The sequence below is a fragment of the Saccostrea cucullata genome, unplaced genomic scaffold, assembly GCF_032062105.1.
Source record: "Saccostrea cucullata isolate Sc308-1 unplaced genomic scaffold, CSIRO_AGI_Scuc_v1 ctg1195, whole genome shotgun sequence".
NCBI classification, from domain to species: Eukaryota; Metazoa; Mollusca; class Bivalvia; order Ostreida; family Ostreidae; genus Saccostrea; species Saccostrea cuccullata.
The window spans coordinates 1-24,963 of record NW_026921563.1 but is presented as its reverse complement, the minus strand read 5'-3'; the positions used below and the strand labels follow the sequence as shown (position 1 = coordinate 24,963).

General features: G+C 33.0%; 1 protein-coding gene across 1 annotated transcript; it reads right to left on the bottom strand.

The window, feature by feature from the left end:
• Positions 1-9,227: 9,227 nt before the first annotated feature.
• On the bottom strand, positions 9,228-16,047 carry LOC134260333 (wee1-like protein kinase 1-A). Its single transcript, XM_062742898.1, has 10 exons — positions 15,305-16,047; positions 14,809-14,863; positions 13,983-14,152; positions 13,599-13,720; positions 13,101-13,247; positions 12,747-12,866; positions 12,150-12,295; positions 11,126-11,233; positions 10,695-10,840; positions 9,228-10,484 (listed from the first exon to the last, which is right to left on the bottom strand). The coding sequence occupies exons 1-10, from the start codon at positions 15,913-15,915 to the stop codon at positions 10,346-10,348; spliced, it is 1,764 nt and encodes a 587-aa protein (XP_062598882.1). The 5' UTR covers positions 15,916-16,047; the 3' UTR covers positions 9,228-10,345.
• Between the last annotated feature and the right edge of the window lie 8,916 nt (positions 16,048-24,963).

Here is a 24,963-nt window from a genome sequence, read left to right as displayed (position 1 = left end):
GTTTGTAGATAATTTACCTCGTTTTAGAAATTGTTCATACATAGTGCATGCTCTTGCGTATCGAATCAACAAAGATATATAAACTCCATTATATACAGGTGATGAAGGTATATTGCTTCATAAGCAAGGGAAGTTGACGTTTGAAAATTTCAAGTCATTACGTGTATTATAGAGCAAGATTGTTAGATTACCATTAACGTCTTTTTCAGGTAAAATATCCAAATATGATACAGATATGTCAGACTCTGTGGTATCTTTTATCTCAAGCTCACCGGGACACTAGTTTATCTTTCGACATAAGAATGGAAATCACCATTGTTAATTGACAAAACGTCGTCAATATATATATCTAATAACTAAAATTTAATCCCTATAATTTGTTTAGATTTTCTACAAAAGTTTCACTCATTTTCATGGTTAATATATAACTATAGACATATATCAGAGGCGTTATTGATAGGCTTATTGATAAAGATGCAGCCTTCACCTTTGTAAATGACAACAATGAACATGAAAGTTTTATCAGTTAAAAAAAATGTTATTTATAAGTGTGTTAGTTTACAAGTTTATATAATCATTTGGATAAGATATGGATACGATAAACAAACATGTACATGAATTCTTTGTTATCTGAAATCTGAGCGATAAGAGTGATAACCACAAAACAGGGCATAAGATATTTAGTTATCAACATTAAAATTAAACTATGACTCCATTCTATAATCTTAATACATATATTACCGCATATTTGAGTTCATCTCACAATATGCGTCGTTATCAAAGCTCTATCCTCAATATAATATGTCATCATTCGCCTCCTATTTGTGAAAAAACTAATAAATGAGATAAGCCGGAATTTATTTATCCATCCATACAGTGTCGGTACTTAGTCACTAGGGGGTCGTAACATAAAGGCTACTTAAGTCTAAGACCGTGCTTAAGTAGGACTTAAGTACAGTCTAAAACTTAAGACCGTAACTAGAAGCGTGCTAAGATTTGACAATCTTAGCAAAACTTAGGCGGCCAATAGAGGTGACTTAAGTATATCTTAACTTTGTTTTACATATATTTGGAATTATTTAATGTTGACTTTCGACGTTAAAACAGTCCTCTATTCATATTATGCGTTATAGAAAACAATTATCTATATTTGATGCCGATTTAAGAATTTTAGTTTTTCGTCGGGGGGGGGGGGGGGGGGGGGGGTGGTGGGGCGTAGGTTGTAGAAAAAAATTGAACACAGTAATAAATCATGGATCATTCTGTTCACTTTGAAAATATGAGATGAAATAATTTTTTTAAAAGAGAAAAGAAAGAGGATGATGACCAAAACAGTGATAAAAAGTATATGTAAAGTAGAATAAATGTAGAACATGATAAGAGCGGATTTAGACAGGGCTCACTATAGTTCCAGAGAGGGGGGGAGAGAGAGAGAGGGAGGGAGAGAGTTGATAAGTGGAGACATACGAAAAATATCCCCTGAAATTGTTTTTGCAGCCTTGATTAAATTGCAAATGAGTATATCATAAAACTTATGCAGTCTTTGCTACTGACATGCCTGATACATAAAAGGGGTGGGGGGGTGGGGGTGTTTTGAACCTTTTTAGAGTTTCAATTTCAAGTAGATAGACGGTCGATTATCTTGTTATGTTTGCGAGCATAACGAAGCAAGTGAACATTTGTCAAAACAAAAGAGTAACAAAAAGTAAACTGAAAACATCTCAAGTGATCGATAAAACAATAGTCGTACATTCACGATGAACCACGAATAGCAACGGTGTGACCGTGCAGTATACTAGTATTTGTTTTCAAATATTCCGAATGATTTATAACAGAATCATCATTTTAATACGAGATCTAATCTAACATAACTAAATCCGATATGTAAAGACGTCAACTTTAATATACATGTATATTTAATTTAAACCCTAACTGGATCACTTTTAACAATATATCTACATAAAATGAAAAACCATAGGTTGACTCGTATGAAATATCTTTAACATAAGTTTGACTTAGCTAAGACATAGCTAAGTTTGCTTTATGTTACGGTTTAAGACATACTTAAGTAGTACTTAGACAGGTCCTAAGATTGTGCCTAAAACGTACTTACGACCCTACTTAAGTCAAAAACTTAGCAAGCTTTATGTTACGAGCCCCAGGTTTACAGGTTATCTCCCCTTTTCTATGCATCAATGAAAGTGAAAGGTGGGTGATGAAAGTATCCGATTTATTTTTTTGTATTATGAAATATTTTATCATAATTCCAGTTTTTAAAGTTAAGTTTCAGTCAAAGAATTAACATGGGTTATATTATTAACATTGATTTTGCTCGATGGCAAGTATTTCATTGGATTGAAACAGATCGATTTGCCACCCGTCCATACTTTAAACTTTGGCACATGGTACAAGAGGTAACAATATGGTAATAATAACCAACTTCATCAGCAGATTTTGAATGAAGAAAAGCGTACTTAGTGAAATATTATTTAAACAAAATGAGCTAATGTAAAAATAGCTATGAACTTCAACTTTATTCGGTCTACGTTATTTAAGGTCATTGGTCAAACATCCATACATATGGTAGCCTATATTTAGATACTTAGTTCCCTTGGCCTATCTTTCAGGGGTTTAGAAAATTCAAATTGGAATATCCATAATTAATAATTCTTACAATATGAGTATGCTTTTGTAGCTTTGGGTTTGTTGCATTTTATCAGTTTATTTAAAATATATTGTGATATTTTGATAAATAAATAAATAAATAAAATAAATTTTCAAGGACAGGGCTACCATAGTGATAGCTGCGCCATACTACCTTTTTCCTTAAAACTGAATAGATAGAAAAAATACTGATTGAGAATTAATAAAAGTTTGATAAATCTATTGCATCATGTCTTTAGAAATGTTATTTAGCTAGATTGACAAAGGAACAGAACTCTAATTAAAGTATATGAATTTTCAATCAAGGCCATTCAGCTTTAACAAGGGTCCAAAGATAGGCATGAAAGATATGGTTATGGAGTTGCGACAAAGGCAGTAATCAATTGTGAAATAAAATAGTTCAAAGTAAAATACAGAACAAGTTGTGGTGCTTTTGAATGTTATATTACAATAATGCATTTTATGTATATGAATTGAGCATCAAGTAAGAGGTGTATTTGTTTATACAAATTTACAGTTGTACACATGCTGTGACAAAACTGAAGGTAAGTAAATATGATTGAATGATGACTAAATAGATTTCGAGTAAAAAATTTCAGTTGGATAGAAGCATTACAATGAACAATTCAGGCTGTAAAATCTAGGGGGCATAGGTTCCATGCACCCGAGTTGAATTGTACATTGTCAAATCTACATAATAGTTATATTAGGATCAGCAGCATCCTCACCTATTCGGATATCTCTCCTCTTAGGGGGCTTGACAAGGGGGACATTTTCAGACTCAACCAGAACAATAACAATGTGTGCATAGTAATTTAGGACCTCAATGGTTCACTAGTTGATATAGACAGGATTCCCCAAATTTTAATTTAATTAACTACATGTAGATATCTAGCAAGGCTAGCTAATATTTTGCTGGTTTATATATATCAAAGGGTTCAGATTACATGTAAGTGAGATAGGGTCAAAGGCATGTTTCGCTTATATTTTCTGTGTAAACTTTTTGGTTTAGTTAAAATTATACATTATAAAGAAAATAAAAGAAGGTCAGGCTTTTCGTTCATTTGGAAGCCGTATCCAATGTACATGAACATAATTATGAATTTCTCTAACAGGGCCTGTACCTTAATCGAGTAGGTTTGATGATATCATGATAACACAATAAAGACACACATTTAATGTCTTCTCAGCCCTTAACTGCACAAAGGCCTTGTATTTTATATATTTGTGTTTAGTAAATGAAAAGTTTTGTACCATCTTATGATAACATGAAAAATCAGGTAAACTTATTTTACTAAATTATATAGATTATTTCACAAATGTTGATTATTCACACAGATTAATCACTAAATTTTTTATATAGATTATTTCACAGATGTCAATTATTCACACAGAAATTAATTTCAGCATGGGCTTTTATTTCCTGACAATGTTCTAAAAATATGGGTCTAGTCACTTCTTTATTAATATTTATACAAGAAGAGAATTTTAGGTAACATTTATTCCTTTGAGTTATCTTTCTCATTAGGGAACCTTAAAATAGGAAATACAACTTAAAGTCCCTGAACTTTTACCAATTTTACTCGTGACAAGTTATTCAGTTTGACAAAGGGATGAGGACAAATTACAGAGTTCTTCAGGTGCTAAAGTCAATGCAGGCTCATTTGGATAAGTTTAAATCAATCAATAAATAAAATAAAATGGGTTATAATGAGACTTATAAGGTTTAAAATGGGGCTTAATTTTTTGTCAGTGTTGGTTTTTGCTGTGTCTCGAAGTTGTTAAATAAAAAGATTTGCTATTACACACAGATAAGAGTTGCTTCAGTTAAAATTCTATATTCACAGATTTTAAATTCACAAAGGGTAAATTGTTTAGGTAACTGGCTTTATTTATCGGTAATTATAAAATTAAAAAAAAACACAAACAAAAAATAAAAAACGCTTAAGGCGAGATTACCTAACAGTATAGGAGATACAAATTCTTGGAGGGGGGGGGGTGTTAGACACACATTGTGCCACAGGCAAGGTTACAATCTGATCCATCGCCTACAATATTTTCTTTTTAATAGTATGCGCTTAATCTCATATGGGATTAAGATGCATTAGTCGGTGCATATGTACATGTAGTTTACATATCGGGTACAAATACAGGTTACTTCTGCAAGTAAGAGCCTTGGTTAATGTCCTTACGCTCCTTGTATACCTCGGAGCCAAGTCAAAAGTATCTCGTCGTAAACCTCTAGCATGCTGGAGTAAAATACAGGTTAGCTAGGGGATACAAATACAAATCCACATGTGTGTTGGAGTTCAAGTCTCGTAGTACACATGTACTAAGATTAGATAAACTTCTTACAGCATTTTAGGGTATTAGATAAAGGGTAGGTTTCCACTGACTTAGCATATTGATTTTCATGCTCTATATCATATATCCATTTTTCACAGCCTTAAAAAGAATTTTGAAGTCTATATTTTTAATAACCTATTCCACAGCATATTTTTGCAGGGGGGGGGGGGGGGGTCCCCTTAAAATTCACAAAGTATGAAGTAAGATCATTCCTTTTTGATGGAGCATCAGCTGGGAAGGGATTTAGAATAAAGGTCTTAGTCATATGTGCCTTACATGTCTGGTGCAGTCCATCAACATTTACAAATGCTTAGGGGTAAATACAAAGTCCCATATTGTGTTTCATGGTTTGCAACGTAATTAGTATATAGAAGATTTAATCAATTTTAAATGGTCATTGGAAGAGCTTGGTTTCAAAAATTAGTGGTACTTGTATAACCTCATTCCTTCAGAACTGGCAAGATACATTAAAATACATGTATCACAAAACATGTTCTGCAGTTAACAAATTGGGAATGTGAACACTTTTAAGATTATTGTCAACAATACAGGTACAGCATAATCGTGCTGAAAGGGGAAGGGGGGGGGGGGTTAAAGAGTATAGGTGCTCATTCATCTTGCTTGTAATCTTTGCAGGAAAGTAATTAACAATTTTTTTTTTAAAATCACCTAAAAAATAAATAAATAAGAAATAAAATTCAAATGAATAAACAAATAAATTTAAAGAAAAGGGGGGGGGGTAAATCTAGATAAAACATATTTCCTACATTATTTTCGTACATTAGTCCAGTCACTTCTTTCTTGCTGACTCAGTAATATAACTGGATATTAATAATAGAAATAGAGACCCAAAGCAATAGAACTTTGAAAGATATAAAATCAGGGGGGGGGGGGGGGGTTAGGCACGATTAATTTGAAGGGAGACCAGAATTATTTTAATGCAACATAGATCCACAGTGGGTTGGAAATGAGAGAGAGTGATGTCCACGATGGATGGGTTGCTGAGGGTTTTGAGTAGGCTAGGAGTCCATGGTGGGTGGTTAAATTGAAGTTGCCTACCCCCACCAGGTGGCGGTGGGCACCTACGGTGCCCATGTGGCGAAATCGTCACCTTCAATTTAACCATTGAACTGTTGATTTTGTTGACTTTTTGTGGTTGATGTTGATATATGTGATGGTTGATGTTGATATATGTGATGTTGACTTTGAAAATTATATCATGTACAATGTAAATCTAAAGCAAAATAATATAATTAAAAGACAATTTGTGTTGAAATGTGTCCGTAGCACGAATGAGGTCAACCCAGCGTGCTACTTTTCCCGTCAGGGAGGGCACAAATTATGTTGATGTTGGGGGTATGCCAGTTTGCCGGCTGCCCCACTGTTGTGTAGACCACTGTGGACAATACCTGCCAACTCGAATAAATTATTAAACTTAAATACTTAGCATTTGTTTATTATATGTAGGTCTTTGATAATACCGCATATTTGAGTTCATCTCACAATATGCGTCGTTATCAAAGCTCTATCCTCAATATAATATGTCATCATTCGCCTCCTATTTGTGAAAAAACTAGTAATAAATGAGATAAGTCGGAATTTATTTATCCATCCATACAGTGTCGGTACTTAGTCACTAGGTTTACGGGTTATCTCCCCTTTTCTATGCATCAATGAAAGTGAAAGGTGAGTGATGAAAGTATCCGATTTATTTTTTTTTTTGTATTATGAAATACCCTCCCACCTCAACCCTCGAGGTAGGTGTTAAGTATATACCCTTTCTCCTTCTGTTTGTTTAAATTACATTTACATTGTTTTATATGGTTTAGCGATACCCAATTTATTAAAGTTGTGGAAATGTTATTGAGAATCTTTTTCTGCTGTGGGTTTTTTGTTTTTGTCTTTTCAGGTATTAGAGATTTCGGTGAAGGGGACTTACGATGCTGACCAAAATTGCCTGCTATTTCCGTATTCTAGGAATGATCTCTGGCCTAATACCATGCGTGACAAGAGTCAACTTGGCGAATTATCCATGATTTCGAGGAGTTCGGGGAAAGACAGTAAACTATACTTCACAGTGGTCATATTGGCGAAATCGTCACCTTCAATTTAACCATTGAACTGTTGATTTTGTTGACTTTTTGTGGTTGATGTTGATATATGTGATGGTTGATGTTGATATATGTGATGTTGACTTTGAAAATTATATCATGTACAATGTAAATCTAAAGCAAAATAATATAATTAAAAGACAATTTGTGTTGAAATGTGTCCGTAGCACGAATGAGGTCAACCCAGCGTGCTACTTTTCCCGTCAGGGAGGGCACAAATTATGTTGATGTTGGGGGTATGCCAGTTTGCCGGCTGCCCCACTGTTGTGTAGACCACTGTGGACAATACCTGCCAACTCGAATAAATTATTAAACTTAAATACTTAGCATTTGTTTATTATATATAGGTCTTTGATAACATATACATTTTATATACACTGTATATACTTATGATGGTTTTAGAGGCCTGTTCCTGTTCTGCTTCCGATTTCTGTTGTTTATAAGGACTTTTTTGCTTGATTAATGTTCGTAATCTCGATTATTCGGAAAAAGTTCGACATCATAAAATCTGTAAATAACGAGCAGTAAGCCAGCTAACGGTACACATTATTTACTGTACAAATTGAGAGCAGGACAGTCACGGATTCCAAGAAAATCGGAGTTGGGCAGGTGCTACAATGAAATTTATAAACACTCTCTGTCGATCTGTCACACTCGATCACTTTGTCTTGATGGTTTTACATATGACTAGAAAATCAGCATTCAACACTGGGTCAGACAATTGCTAAGACGTTGCTATGCAAAGTTGTGAGTTGAAAAGAGAGTAATGATATACCGATATACTGTAACCCTAGCACATCAAATTATTTGTCAGTAGTTTGCATCGAAAAGAAAAATGATCTTACGTGTAATTTTCCCTTTAAATAATTATGTATCAAACCAAAGTGGAGTAATGACTACAATAATGATTATCATATGATGTTGGTTACACTATTTTTAAAATGAATTAGTTCAAATATCATTGAACACTGAATATACCATGTGTATGTGAAGTTGCACATTAACAATACAAAACCTGTAGAATGAAATTATATCCAAGCATGAAACTATCTAAGGTTGTATTAAATAAGAAAATTTTCTTCGGTTTACTTTGATACACATTATAAATGAAATATTAAAAAAAAAGCAATAAAAATATGATTAGTGTGTATGAATATGTGTACTCAGATATGCTTACTAGAAATCTGATTGCAGCAATAAAGTGAAAGCAACATACAAAACAGTTCGTTATATATGCTTAGCATCAACACTAAAATTTAACTTGTATAAAATAATTTAAAACACTCGAAAAATGGTGTTATAGTGTAAAAGTGCTTACTCAAGGAACTTGAGATACTTTCTCTTCTTCCCATTAGGTAAGTGTCACTCTTATCAGCAGGATTTGACGTGGAGATACAAATATGAGATTGTCTAAGGAAAAACACGACTTAATCAACACTATTTTTTATGATGCTTACAAATTTCTCGATTTCTTTTATTTAATCAGGAAGTCTTTGTCTTTTCCTTAAAATTCATATAGCACTAGAATCTACTAATATTAAGTCAAAATAGTAATATAATTTCCCTACAATGTGCAAAGATGAATAACTTGGGAAAGTACTTTAATATGAAATATTCAAAATGTTCGCCTTTTCCTGGGACAACCCTCATTTACTTAACTCTTTAGTTATTATAAAGACAAACGGGTATCTTTAACAGCTATGCGTCAAAATATTTTGGTAATAAAACATGATAACTTGAGTGATACTTCAGAAATAATAATCTTGATATCTGGTCTGTATAATGTCCTTGATATACCGGACATGCTTCATGGTTTTCCAAAAGAAAAAAAAATTCAAAGACTTCACTTTCAGACACCAGTGATATTTAAGGTTAAAACTCATAATTGATTAATTATTCATTTTTAAAGTTATAAAGTTGTGGGACAAGATTTTTTCCTCATTTCTTTGACAAATCTGCTCAGCCTCTTGAGCAGTGATCCAGAGCACCTTAGAGGATTTCTTTTTTTACCGGGTTATTAAAACGTTCAGTCTTTTTGAAGTACAAGATTATAGCTCATCACAAAAGATAATGCAAAAACGGTTCACTTTTAAAGAAAACAAAACATTAATTAGATAAAACTTTATTAATAAAATGTACAATCAGTGAGCACCTTGCTGTGAACAGGGATACAAAAAATATGGATCTCATGGGGTTTTAAAAATGTAACCAGCAGAGCTATAAATAAATTACCCCCAACCAACCCTTACTTTTCTAACAAGAAAAAAAAAATTTCATTAAAAAAAAAGAATAAATACAAAATTAATGCTTTATATATGCCAAAATATTACCCAAAGAATTTCTGCACCTGCTAGTTACATTTATAAAAAAAAAATACAATTTTGGTACATGAAATAACAATAAGATTTAACAATGAAGTCAAAATAATACATATCATAAATCATATGCCATTTAGAAATAATAACTATTCCATGTTATGTTTGAAAAGCATTTCATTTTGCAGCCAGGAAAATACAAGCAATGTAAAAGATGAAAAAGAAAAATGTGAAAAGTATAATAAAGAAAATGCAAGGATGTCTATATACGAAACAAGAGGCTTATGAATTAAACTGCAGAATGAACATTAAATCTTTCAACAAATTATGTTTTTATGTATAAATATATCTATAATTACCTCAGCATTCACTATGGAAATGATTTGAATGATATGCACTATGAATGACAAATTATATATCTATACAAATTATTTCTCCTCGTAGCGAGGTGTTAATTCAATCACACATACAACCACACAAACAAACACACATTATCACATTGTTAGGAAAAGGAAGAGAAAATCCAAATTCTTCCTTACATAATTGCAGATTTGCTGACGGACAGGACATTAGAGGTACAAAGAACACAAATACATACTCATTTGCAGTCTATTTAAGAAATGATTTAATAGTGAGAATACTGGCACTCGTATTACAGATACATTACACTAAATAAACTACCAATGATTTTTCGGACTAAGAACAAAAATGCATTATACTAACTCTACATATTAACAAGTGAAAGAGAAGCAAATTTCCATCCCATGAAGTTTTTTTTTCTTCAAATTATTAAATAAAGCGAGAAGAATAGGAAGAAAAGTAAGCTGTAGAAATTCTGCATGCAGTTCATTGAATCACCACTCCCATTTCACACTATTGCACTGTCCGAGGCAGTAATTAACTGTCGTGTTAGAACGCTGAGAGACTCATGCTTCTCTTCATGTTCTTTCCCAGGAGGCGGCTGTTCCGAGCCAGGGCTGACGGAACACTGTCTATTCGGAATGTGCGGAAAGGTCGCGGTATACACTTTGTGGCCTCTTGAAGTTTCCTAAAGACAGAAAATGACAGTTATGAGATTATAAATTTAAAAGATCACTTACAGAAGCAAATTAATTCAATGAAATATTATCATAATCAAAAGGTTTTTTTTTTGGTTTTTTTTTTAATAGTTCAAAATTGATGAAATATTCTTCAAGTTATAATTTCCAATCTTAGATCGATGACCCATTTTTAATGGCAGATGATATAACTTTCTCACCTTGAGAGCTCTTCATTTTTAAGTTTTTCTTCATTCAGTTCTTTGCGTAACTGTGCGCGGGATCTTTTGGCCTGTGGACAGAGTGCAGGGTGATGTGTGATAGCCATTGCTGAGGGTCGGCAGCTTGGGTCTGGATGTACCATACTCTAGTTATAGAAAATCAAAAAGTTGAAATCCATTCCAAAGATAATTTTCACCTTTTGTGATTAATTCCCATAAACATGTCACTCAAACTTTAAGAAAATTCAGCAAGTTTAAATTGTTCTAGCATTTAATTTAAATATGACTTTGTGAATAAACTCTTATGAGTATTAAACACAGAAAGATCTGACACTCAAGATATCAATAACCTTAAATACTAAATCCTTTTTCACAGATAATTCTCATTCTTCTATCTATAGACTGCCTTTAAGTTTAACACTTTTATTTACCTTCAGTAAATCATTGATTTCCTGGGAGTACTGTGGAATGTGCTTAAGTTCTCCTCTCCTAATGGCATGCCATTCCTCACCATTCTTTGGTAACTGACAACCAGTTCCCTAAATAAAATATTTAATAATAAAACAACCTTTAACGTTATATCTAACTCACATTGAAAAGAATAAAATAATCTATTTACATAGATCAGTCATAATATGTCAGGACGCATATTATAGACAGCCTAATGTCCTTCATTATTAATATATTTCACTCATGGAAACCTAAGAACAAGGTACAACTATGTAAAACAATGAATACTTGTTGGATACTGGTTAAAAAATAAATCAAGATAGAATAAATTGAAAATAAAATTTTGCTTGTTGATGTGACAGATAATTCCTTTTCTTTCCATTCCGACATGATTTTTTTTATATTAAATTGGTCACAGACCCTATTCCAATGCAGGGTTCGAAATTAACTTTTTTTAGCACTAGTCCGCACGGACTAGTGACTTCTAGCTTCCACTAGTCCGCAACCTATTCCACTAGTCCGCCCTATAGTATGTAAAAAGAATAATACAAATCTTAAAATTTTATCAATTAATTCAATGAAATATGTGTCCACACATCAGTTGGAAGCATGTGGTGAAAGAAAGAGGGTTTTCAACTTTCAGAAATCTCCACATGGACACATCTTTGTCTATTGATCACAATGTAGAAAACGCTTTATCGTGGTTGCGTTTCTCATTTATTTTCAAACATCTACAAGACTCGGAAATAAAATCAATAAAATGTGAACCAATTCAAGACTTATATCTGGATTTGCACTAGTCCGTACGGACTAGTACCTTACAAAATCTGCTAGTCCGACACAATTTATACTAGTCTCGGACTTACGGACATGAGTTAATTTCGAACCCTGCAATGGGTAGAAAAAAAAATGCTGATGCATGTGTCGGAAAACTTGACACAAGCTTGGACATTTTGTAAATCTTTTGATAAAAAATACTAATACAAGACAAGCATGGATACTTACAGTTTCATACATGGTGACTCCCAGAGAGAACACATCGGCTTTAGTCAGGTGATCAAAATCGTCATTCAGGATTTCCTTGGGCAGATATCGACAGTCTCCGTCTTCTACTGTAGGGTTGCTGACAGATGTCACATGACCTAGGTCCCCTGTTATTCAAAAACCACTTTTAACTTACAATTCTTCATCTTATCTCATACATATATTAACATTCTTCAGTCTTGATCTTTGTTTCTATACTTGCTGACAGAGTAAAACTAAAAAGATAGGTAATATATGACACCGACTGTCTCTGTTTTCAAACTGATCAAGATATCATTTCATTGTAAATGTATTATATTGAGCATATAATATATTTTATGGTAATTGGTTTTTGAATATACAAGAGTAGATTTTATTTAGCTTATTCTTAAATGTTCTGAATTTTGTATATATATATATATATGCAAGACATATCGATAGTGCAAGTTTAAATTAATGGAAATTGCTTTCTTCTAAAGGGGCTTAAAGAATACACAGTGAAACATAATATATGTTTACAGTATACTTGACATTTCTGTTTAACACCATTATCAGACTTTGTAATAACATTAGCCCTACCTATTTTGTAGATAATTGCTGGTGATTCCTCAACTTCTTCATCATCCAATTCATCACAGGACTCCATACCACTCTCTGGTGAGCGCAAGAATTTCTCATTTCTGTGAATGAAGACATTTCCTGCAATATAAACATTAAATCTTAGTACAAAATAATCCAGTATAAAATTCTACTAATGTATTCCCAAGATAATTTCAGATTTGAAAGAAAACAAGCTTATTCAATTAACAACCCTCACAACTGCCTGTGAAGAAATAGGCATTTTCAAATTTCAAATTTACTTTATTACGTATACTTTATACACAATTTAAAACCAAGTTTGACATTGCTGATTAGACAAGAGTGTCCTCTGACCTGGTTTGATGTCTAGGTGGACCAGATTCTGGGAGTGAATCAGTCGGAGACCTTGAGCCACGTGTAGGAGCACCTGTTTGAAGTCACTCTCACTCATGTGCATCCCCGTTCTTCTGTTACTCTCCAGAACTTCACTCAGACTGCCTCCTACATGTACACAATTATTGTCATCATAGGTAAAAATTGCATGGTTTCAAACAACAGAAAAGCAATAAAAAAAACTATTTTCATGTAAAATGATTTTCCTAACATTCAGAAAAAAAAGTTAATTTTCCCAGTTTTAGGGCCCTAGCCCCTGTGTCAACATTGGTGTGAAATGTCTACAATTATATAACAACCATTTCAAGTTATCTTGAGCACAAATTTTACTATCTCCTGTCATATTCAACTTGCATAATTTTGTTTATATTAGAGTGCAGATTTCACCATTGTGATTTTGAAAGAAAGAAAAACAAACATGTGCATAAAATCTTAAATTAAAGGTTGAGACAAACGTACCATTGCAGTACTCATTCTGGATGTACATGTAATCATCTTCTGCCCAGGCGGAGTAGTACCTAACTACATGTTGATGGATCCCCAGCACTGCGTGGGCGTACACCTCATTCATGGCATTCCTCCTACAATTGTGATGTACAAATGAATGTTTCAACTTTGGTAATGCTAAATCCTCTCCCTCTTAACACATTTATATACAAAATTTGTCTTTGGTTTCAGCTTGTGGATTTTCCCCTTACACTGACATCATCCCTAAATAATTAAATTTACACCTCTTTATATAGATCAAATTGGAAGTTTATCTTCCTATTATTGCTGTCATTATTTCATTACATTTCTTTACGAAAGAAAAGAAAGTGATAACATGGTTAAAACACCACTTACTCATAAACACTCCCTGCCACAGGTGTCTTTGATTTTTTGATGGCGTACGTACAGCCGTCCAGTCGATGTACACACTTAAACACGCTGCCATACTCCCCATCCCCTAGCTTACAAACTTCATAGAATTCCTCATTGTATCTGGATGTATTGATCTCATGTAACGCAATTTTCTGTAAAAATAAGCAAAGAAATTATTGAAAATTATTGTGATATTTGGTAGACTGATTTACATGTCATCTACTTTCCAAATCACCTGTGACACTCAATGGGTTTTTTTTTTTTTAAATCCTTTGATCAATTTTAATCACTTAAGTTAATTATCCAGTTCATGTGGCCATGCAGAATGTATGACTTGTCTCCATTAGGCAGGTGACATGCTTGTTGGGTCATACAAATTTCCCTGACGGAAAAACAACCAGCAGGTGCCAGAGCTGTACCCATGTTAAAAGTTCACCACAGATGTGAAAAATAGTGAAAAACCATGGAGTGTAAAATACCTTTGACCTTCGATCACCTGCTACAGGCACCTGTAGTTTAAAGTCAAGGTCACTGAATTCAAACTCAAAATTGTCATCTGCTCTCCAGCAATGTTATCGTTACAACAAGTGGCTTATACATAAATCAGAGACAGTCTCCGCATTTAATAAAACAATAATCAATATTTAAAATTTCCATCACTTGTTACCTTTTTTTAAATTGATAAAATTTTATCTAGATGAAAACCAACAACTTGCAATTAGGTCCTATTATCGATATTGAACGATACGAAAAGAAATTGAAAGCTTATGTTTATTGAGCCATTAATGGAAATCAATAAAGCTATTACCTTTGTGGATGGGATATCTATCTCTATTTCATCAGCTGAATCTTCCAACAAGCTCCTAAAAAATCAAATCAACCTGTCATCATTTTAAAGTACACGTTGTAATAAAGCAAGGTACAAAAATTGAAGAAAAAAAATCCTTGATGATCATTGATCAGACCTCAAATTCATGGACATTTCTTTATATTATTGTCAATTTTCATTTAACATCAATAAAATTAGGCTAGTACAGGGTCTGAATATAAATTTTCAGTCTAAAATTATTACTAAATAGAGACTAAGATGAAAAGTCAAATTGACATTGTTGAGCATATATTGCACTGATGGTTGCGACAACCTTTTCTGACACAGACTACAGACAGAGTGTGTGTCCCCTCACCCCCACCCACCCCATGAATCATCTCAGGAGGTTGTGGGAGGCTGGTCAATGTTGTCATCATTTCATGACTGATGATGACTCATATTTCTATAAAAAGAAGTGAATCCAAATTGTCCTTACTTTTCAAACTGTGATCTGTTTCTTTTGCCACAATAATTGGCTGATCCTGGCCTGTTATTATTTGGGGTGAAGGGGTTGAAATTCGCCTCGACCCTCTCTTCTTTAGCTTCTGTGGGGCGTCGTCTTCTAGCCTTCTGTAAAAGTGATTTGGGTGTGTGGGGTGTATCAAAAAGTCTTAACGCTCTCAAGCGCCTGTGGGGTGGGGATACAGGGCATGCCGGTGAGGAAAACTCCGTCCCCGGGGCCGGTACCCTCTGTTCCGAGGCTTCGTCAATATCGCCCTCGTGACCCTCGTCTTGATACGCTGCGAACGGGATCGGCGAATGTTTTCTGGATTTCAGGGGTCTCCTTCTTGGTCTAGGGCTAGGGCACGGGGATGAGGGGGGTAAATCCATTTCAAAAAATCCCGAGGACTGATCTTCCATCCTGTCTGAATTGTTGGCGTATGGCGACGATAACGGACTTGAACCATTCACCGAAATGTCGCCATCATGTTCATGTGGGCTAAACTCACCGTCCGAATCAACATATGTTAAAGTACGTATAATATTATCACTCCTTTCGTTCATTAAACTTCGTTTCCCTTTTCCGAGTCTCTTGGAGACCGACATTTTCACACCTAACTTTTCACCGATCAATCTAGCTTTAGTTCCTTTTGAATTTCACTGATCACACACAAATGTGACGATTGCATAGCGTACGCCAATGTAATTTGTGATTTGGCGGGTCCGTTAGCCACGTGACATTTTGAGCCAATAGGATTGCAAGGATTCGATTTAGAAAATATACTCTGTATCAAAAATGTGAACTATATATAGTCTTTATCAAAAAACAACTCAGAGGTAAAATAAAATACGTTTCAAAAGATAACATAAGAAAAAAAAATAACCATAAGAAGTATCATTATGTCTTCAGTTCCTGATTATTGAAGAGACAAGATATATATTTTTTTTAAATTTCTGATAGTTATAATTATATTAACATGATAAATTTTTATATAATGTAAATATTAAATATTTCATGAACTAGGTGATTTTTTAAAAAGATTTTTTTTTTCAATATGTCCATTTTCCCAATAATTAGGATCCGTTTATAATCGTGCCGATTTAGATAATGGCAGTTCATTTTTAAATTTTTTTGATTTAATGATGTTTTAAAAAAAAATATATATAAAAATTTTATTAATTAGAAGAGGTCAATAGATTTTTAAAAATATTTATATATATATAAAGTTTATTCTGCCCTTGACAAAGCTATAATTTATACCATTTGTATAATTAGTTGGTAAAATCTAGAGGCTGATGGAGATTTTAAAAAATGAAAAACTTTTATTTTTTCTTCAGATTTTCTTTTTGTTATCAATCTTTAGAAATGATTACTCTCTTAAATGTTTATTTAGTCCGATTAAATTTTATATCCTGGTTTTTTAGTATATACATTAATCCCTTACACACATATCAAACTGGCGCTGACCTGTGTCAAAAATTCGCACAAACAGGAGGGGGTTATCAAACGATTCTATAGTAGAGAGAGAAAAAAATCAAATTAATAATGATGGCCTTAATAGTTCAATACATGTTCATTGTATACTTCTTTGTATATTATGAAATTTAATATACATGTGTGTGTAACTTTAATTTAAATTACATTATATATAAAAATTACATCTGTAAATCAAATTGTGTGCATGATGACAAAATTAATAGATATAAATCACATTGGTTTACATATAAAATAAAATAAATTTTGCTCTCTCTCTCTCTCTCTCTCTCTCATGATGATGATGATATAAAAATACAAAGCCATTGTATAATAATAGCTGATACAAAGTATATGAAGTATTGCACAGTGCGGCTTCTTTTACATCATCTTAATTAAGGCTATCAAAGGATCAGGGCGTATTTGGACTGTCTGTATTTACAATGCTTCATCACTAAACAAACATTCTATTAAGTCTTTATGCCCTCGCCTTTTTATGTAACAAACAGAAAAATCTTTTGATCATCACATCACGCAAGAAAAGACCATTAATGGACAAATAACTAGATAAGCAAATGTGTATATACTTATGATTGTTGACCAAACCAGTAAACAACTTGCACGCTATTTTTTGTTAATCTTTTGACTTATCTCTCTCTCCATCCCATTGAGTACTGTTTGTCCGATTCTGTGTCATACCTAAGATTAAAGAATTATATATATAGATTTCAGACATCCATATAATTTCCCAATGTACGTTTTCAATTTTATCAAAATAATTTCAATATTACAGATATTTTTTTTTTACAGAATGATCTTATTTATTCTTTAACTATTTATTTAATCTGTCTAACTTTCCGTTAGATTCTTTTTTTAATGAGTGTAGAAAAAATGGAATCTATATAACGAATGCAAGGTCGTCATTTTTTTTTCTTGTGATAATATGTAAAGTAAAGTAAAAAGTTTTACTTTTCTTTTAATGAGTGTAGAAAAAATGGAATCTATATAACGAATGCAAGGTCGTCATTTTTTTTTCCTTGTGATAATATGAAATAAAGCATGTTTATGACGTTCAATTTGATTTGATTCACTTTTATTTTTTCTATCCCGTGTGAAAATTAACTTGCCTTTTCTCACTTTGTTATTGAAGTTTATGACATGATAACGGTGTTTTGATTGCAATTATCGGTCAAGGTAGAGACCCGGGGTGTCATAATTTTATTATCCCCAGGGCATAAATTAGGTGCAAAACCCATGGGGAAAATGGTTGTGTGAAAGTTAATTTTTACTGACATTAATTATAAACAAATTTATGATAATTACCGTTAAATTAATTGCCTTAAATTGATCGTGAGTGCATGCAATTAATTAAATTTGTTTTTGTCCCCTAATATTTGGACTGTCTTTAAAGAAGACTAAGTGTTGTAAGAAGTTATCTCGCTTTGAGCGGTCAAATTGTAAAAAGGTGCAAAAGCAAATTTATTTTATGGAGGGAGGAAATGTCAGATCCATATGACTGGCAAGTTCGGCGTGAACTTGTCAAATGTTTACAATCATGACGTAAATTCCATAATGTGAACCTATACTAATGCCCAGTCTTACAAATGAGTCTAGACAAACAAATCACAATCCGACCAGGTCCTTCAATTGTAAATAAAAAGTTGTTCAAAAGCTTAAGTGTATTTTCAAAAAAAAAAAAAAAATATTTTTAAAACATCTCCCCCCCCCCCCCGTGAAACTTTTTTTGTGCATATTTATTGCTACGATATATCGGAATGTTGCTATAATGATGTAGGTCATTGATAGATAATTCACAAGTAAATAACTGGAGACCTTTTATGGTATCCTACTTGACACTTATTGTTAAAGACACGTCATTAATATTATAAGTTTATAAAATTTTATTTGTTTAAAGGCATGTGTAAATGTGTCACAAAATATTCGATATAAAACTATCCATCAATAATCGTGTATTTATGATGTAAGCACCTTTGTCCCAACTTTTCACATCCCAAACAAAGGTTTGATATTTCCCCGTTAATGACATTTCACTTTGATACAAAACATCGAATTTTTATGACAAATGGCAAACAATGTGGGCCATCCTTTAACATGCAAAATGTACTTAAGTTGTTGGTTTTTCAATATAAAATCATTGCCAGGAGCCAATTTAACTATAGAATGGAAAACAAAACAGTGACAAGTTTTAGCCCTCGGACTTACTCCTCGGGCGATAAATCTTCAGTTCACATTTGGGTGTTGAGAATCTGTGAAACAGACAAGGCAATAAATCAATGCCTGCAGAGTGTGAAAATTCTGTAAACAAAACATTGGTTAATAATGGATCATCTTGTCAAAAGAAGTCTCTTCATCTTTTGATTCAACAAAAGGCTTGAAAAAAAAGAAAAGAAAGGCCCGTACAGAAAACTAACTTAAGACATACAAACGCGGATAAAGGCAGTTAAAACAAAGTAGCGAATTAATTTTATACATTATGTTTTTTAAGTATTAAGTACTGATCACCATATACATTGTACAATGTATAATGACAGAATTAATTAAATTTTTACAGTGATATTTGAAATAATTTCTGAAACGAGTAATTTTCATTGAGCCTGCTGTATTTAATGAAATTTAATGCCCACAGCAAAAAAGGAGGAAGTTGATAAATAATTTAACATCTATTTTCAAACTAAAAACGTTTCTTTGTTTAGTATGGATTTTGTATGCCATGCATGTATTTTGATCATAAATTAAGATAATTTTAAGGTTAACTTTGTACGGATGTTAACTGACATATTTTCAGAGCCTTGTTTAAGTATTGACGATTCTTTGAAAAATAAAATAACTTCGCTTGTAGTTTTGTGTATTTATTTTATTTTTCAAATACAAATCAGCTAAAGAGGCATGTAAACATGACCCCAACTTATTCATGTATTGTTTGGACTCTAACCACAACAAGATACTGATAATAGATTTTTTTATCAATCATATATCTACAGCAATTAATCAACCATTTTACTGCATCAAAGAATCAAAATTGATGTTTTATTTTAAGTTTACAGTATAATATCAAGCGATGAATTCCTAGACAAATAAATCAACATATTATCAGAGAACATCAATGCATTTATCATGTTCTTTTGTTCGGCAACCGAGATAATTCGTGTCAGCATTTATCTTTTACAAATTTCGTGGCATCAGATAAGGTTACCCGTTATGCCCGCTTTTGTCCATGCGTTGTTAGGATTGAACTGGAGGTGTTATGTTTGATCACTAATCTAAGCTTAAAAACACACGCTTAGCCGACCCCCCACAGTGCCTGTGGGGATTTCTTTTAACAAAGTGTAAGTGGGTGAGGTAACAGTACCGTGCAGATTTGTTTCTGTCATACGTTACCGTTATTCTTCGAGAAACACCTATTTCTTATTTAATCTTCATGCCATGTTTTCAAACAGTCTACGCGAATTCTTTTTATTTAATTAAAAGAAAAATCTCTTGCAATATTGACAAAATTTCAAGAAAGAGAATCTAATATGTTATGACTCTGAAAATGTAGATCAAAGACGAGGATTTCAAATGAATAGGACTGAACACTCCTACTTATTTTAAAGTATCAAAAATTGTCTCATATTGTATCCCTACCCTAATCTAATGGACATGTCTTAAGAAAACCTTGAATTTACACTACATGTAGCTATATATTGATGATTCCATCAGATTTCATCTTTTCAGATGCGATTAGAGGTTCCTGAGAAGATTTTTTAATAATGACATAAAATTTTCAATAATTCTTAATTATCTCCTCTTGAAAGAGGACTGGACCCATTAAATTGAAAGCTTGAGCCCCCATTGTGGCAAGTTTTATTCTAAATCGGCCCATTGGTTCTGGAGTATGGAAGCCCAATGAAAAAGATGAAGATTACTAACAGTGATCGCGGTCTCAAGAAAAGAAAACTACAGATCTGTGAGCAGGGTATGAAACAGGGATCCCAGGAATTTTCAAAGGTGGGTTCCGGTGCCTTAAGGAGGAACGACCAGTCTCACCCGCCATGATTCATATGCATTGATGGATGGAGTAGGTGGATGGAACATCCTTAGTAAAATTTAGTTTAAAAACAAAGGCTTCAAAATTGGTATGAAATATATCATCCAAAATACGATTCAATAGCAAGTTATATGTGCTTTCAAGATCATAAATTATTATAATGGTCATTGAATGACAGTTGGCTGTACAAAATGCTGGCTTTAACGATATTGTTGAAATCCATGTAACATCAATTTATTTCTCAGTAGCCTGCGTCAGTTGAAGAACTGGTCGAACACATGCAGAGCACACTGTCAGTATTGAATTACTAGTAGTTAAGGGACATAAATACCATGTATGTATTTGATAGCAGATTATTGATAAATAACTATGGAGAAATTGACGATAGAAAAATTGAAGTCATCTCTTTTTCATACAGTTTAGTTGTCATTTGGTCCTTATCGTCAATTGTCAGTGAAACATCCACATATAAAACAGATGTTGAACAATTGAAGACTCTTATGTGTCTTTAATTTCGAGTTCAATGGAAAATATCGATTAGATGTATAGACGGTCCAAGTAATGAAATATATTTAAGGAATCACTGTCTAGTTAGGAGAGTATGCCAGGGCATCAACAATATTGGGAAACACCGTTATGCTAAAATTATCCCATGTTTCCCACTATTGTTGATGTCCCTGGCATACTCTCCTAACTAGGCAGTGATTCCTTATATTTTCATTTCATTGTGAAATAAAATGATAGATTTAGACTTTAAAAATGTAGACATAAACTTAAATTACACGAGGACTTCCATGCCAATTTCAATAGTCCTCGCCCAATGACGTCAAACACCTAGGCAGCCGCACGAGATTTACATGCACATTTTGAGACCTTAGCGTCAGACACAGAGACAGATGCGCACGAGATTTGCATGCATTTTAGGCCTTCTTAGCTCCTGACCTATCGACCTGCCTAATTTACATTCCGGCAGAATTATCAAGAAATAAACTCCGACAACTTTCAAAGAGTTATCGCAGAGAAAAAAAATAGAAATGGAAATATATGGAGATAACGAAGAGTATTCAAGTTCAAAAGTCCATAAAACAATACAAATAGAAGGAGAGAAAACACGACCCTCCATAATATCAGAGGTGGGATCTGAGGCCCCGAAGGAGTGGGCATCCCCTGCACACCGGTCACATCCGCCTTGCGTTCCTTGTCATGATCGGGAAATAACGAAAAAATCTGTCGGTCAGTATTTGACTTAATCATGATAAATTGTATTTGCTGACAAAATTATTGTATCGACGGCATAGAACTTACGAAATTATGACTTTAAATTAGACTGCTGATATTCTTGTTTCAGCAACTTGTTTGTCAGTTGATAACTTACCTCGTTTTAAAAATTGTTCATACTTAGAGCATGATCTTGTGTATCGAATCATAAGTGAAATAAAAAAAATAATAATAAACGTATTGGTTTAATTATATTGTAAGTTAATAAAGCGTTGTCGATCGATAAACATGTATCTTGAATGTCGAGTTGAAGGCCACTGCAAGCATTTTTTTCTTCTCATGTTGAATTTTTTTGAGTAAATTCTGATTCATAGAAAAAAAAAATCAGATCGGCTTTTAATTATTAGGGAGCACAGTAAGTGTCCATCAAAATTCCAATATAGTTTGTCGGAAGACATGCTCTCCAAGACTCCATGTACATAGATATTGTCAGTGAGGAATATAGCAACTTTACAGTTGAAACTGGTTGGGAACCACTTGCTGTTAGACGAATGTCCAAAGTAAGAACAACTATGTATGAAATATTTCATAACATGGTACCCGGTTATTTGAAAGAAATATTTCCAAACATTCGATCACAAGAATCAAATTACGTAACAAGACAATCACAAAATTACTGCATCCCTAAGTGTAGACTATATATTTATAAATCATCATTTGTTCCAATGGCAATAAGGGAATGGAATTCTTTATCTCTTGAAACAAGACAATCCACCACAATTGGTTCCTTTAAAAATTGTGTAAACTCTCAGAGAACACCCACCTCGTCCTTTTTAACTTTTGGTGATCGTTACGAGTGTAATTCATACTAGATTAAGACAAAATTGTGTTCTAAATAAAGACTTATTTAGGTGTAATATTATTGACAGTCCACTATGTACTTGTGGGAAAATAGAAGATGCATATCATTTCTTTTTTTCTTGTGTGAACTACACTGCCCCAAGAAACGACTTGTTCAATGCTATTTTTAGAATGATAAATTTACGTATTGTAGACACTCATGTTCTATTATGGGGAGATAATTCGATCAGTATTTCTGAAAATGATAGTTTATTTTTAAATGTGCAATTGTTTATCAAGAGATCTGGTCGTTTTTAAGTAATGTATTTAGATTTGTTTGTCCATACTACATTAATTCAGTTCTGTACATGCATAACCTATGTTAGATAATCTTATTGACCTTTGGTTCCTGTGTAAATTAATTTTTGAACAATACTTTGTGTTATTAATTGTTATAAAGGAGAGGACGTTCTAAGTTTTTAAGAACTTGTGTCCAATCCTTTTGTTGTAACATCAAAACAATAAAATATGTTCAAACCAAACCAACTTTACAGTACTTGTCTATAAAATCAGAGAGGTTTTTAATATCTTAGTAATTTTGCTGATGACCAATCGGATCGAAGATTGGAAAATTTCTTTTATAAATCGAGGACAGTCCCTAAAGATGTACAGTTTGTACTTGTGATTCAGGCATTGTACGATAGAAAATATTTTTGATGAGTATATATAATTGATGACGTTATTTTCATATCCTCATACAAGAAACATTTCACTCCGTTTATAATTGAAAGGTAATTTCAACACTGCACATTAAATTGGTCTGGTCAGAGTTGTATTGTTATCTTGTTAACAATAATACACATTCATTCCAAAAATATATCCAGTAAAATGAATTAAACTAAAAAGAAAATTTATAAAATTCAATGTTAACGTATTAACGAAATTCTTTGTAACATCACAACAATCAATACAGACACGACATTGTTTAACCGGGCGTGTTCAATTTGTATGTAAACTCTGCACGCATTACTGAGCACGAACTGAAATGGGGATGCTTACTCTTCCTAAAGCACCTGATCCTTCCTCTGGGATTTCCAAGGGTCCGTGTTTTATGCCTTCTTCACTGTATTGTTTATGTGTTTTATAAGATCGACCACTGTTCGTTATTTTAACCATTTACATACTGTACAAAATGTACATTCAAACTATAAATCTGGCAATCTTTGAGACGATAGAGGACAGCACAATGCATTGAACCAAACATTCTAATGTAAAAGAGAATGTTGCGTGACTAATGCATATATGATATACTTAAGTAGTCTTCATGTGTTTAGAATCCACAGAAGTTAACACTGGAAAAAGGGTATATCTATGACAGCAATCACATATACTAAGTAAACAACAATGTTCAGTGTTAGTGCGATACAGAGAAAATGTTCTTTATGAAGAATTAAACTATTGAGTTAGAAGGCAGTATCGAATTTTCTTTTCTATTGATTCTATCTGTATATATCTTTTTATGTTTACAAGATTTTATCTGTCTCCAAAACCATTTTGTACGGCAGGCGAATGGGTTCGTTAAAACGAGATTTTCCACATTTGAACGAAATACTCATCTCGTTAAACTACAACAGAGGTTAACTTTTTTATCTTCCGAAAACTGAGTCTGTGTGTGCTTTGATGAGTCTGTACATTGATTATGAGCTTCCCTATATCAAAATTATGTTATTCGAGTTTGAGCAATGTCTATTTTATTGTCTGTTAATTATTTTAAAATGCTAAATGGATTTTTCTTTGAGAAAACATATATAATCCCAAATCACACCAACCTCAACCGCTAGTATACTTTCTAGAACACTCATACTGTTGAATTAAATGGATCAATCAGTGTCCCAAACATTAATTTTTATATATGCCTATACTACAGAATATATAAATGAGTCGGTGTGTTTTCCTTCTTTTTATGAATGCTTCGTTAATATCATCGTCATAAGCCACGGTCGGGAGTCCACATACTGCTATCTCTCTCCTACCGGTGTAACGTTGAATATTGACCCGAGTTGAAAATTGAACC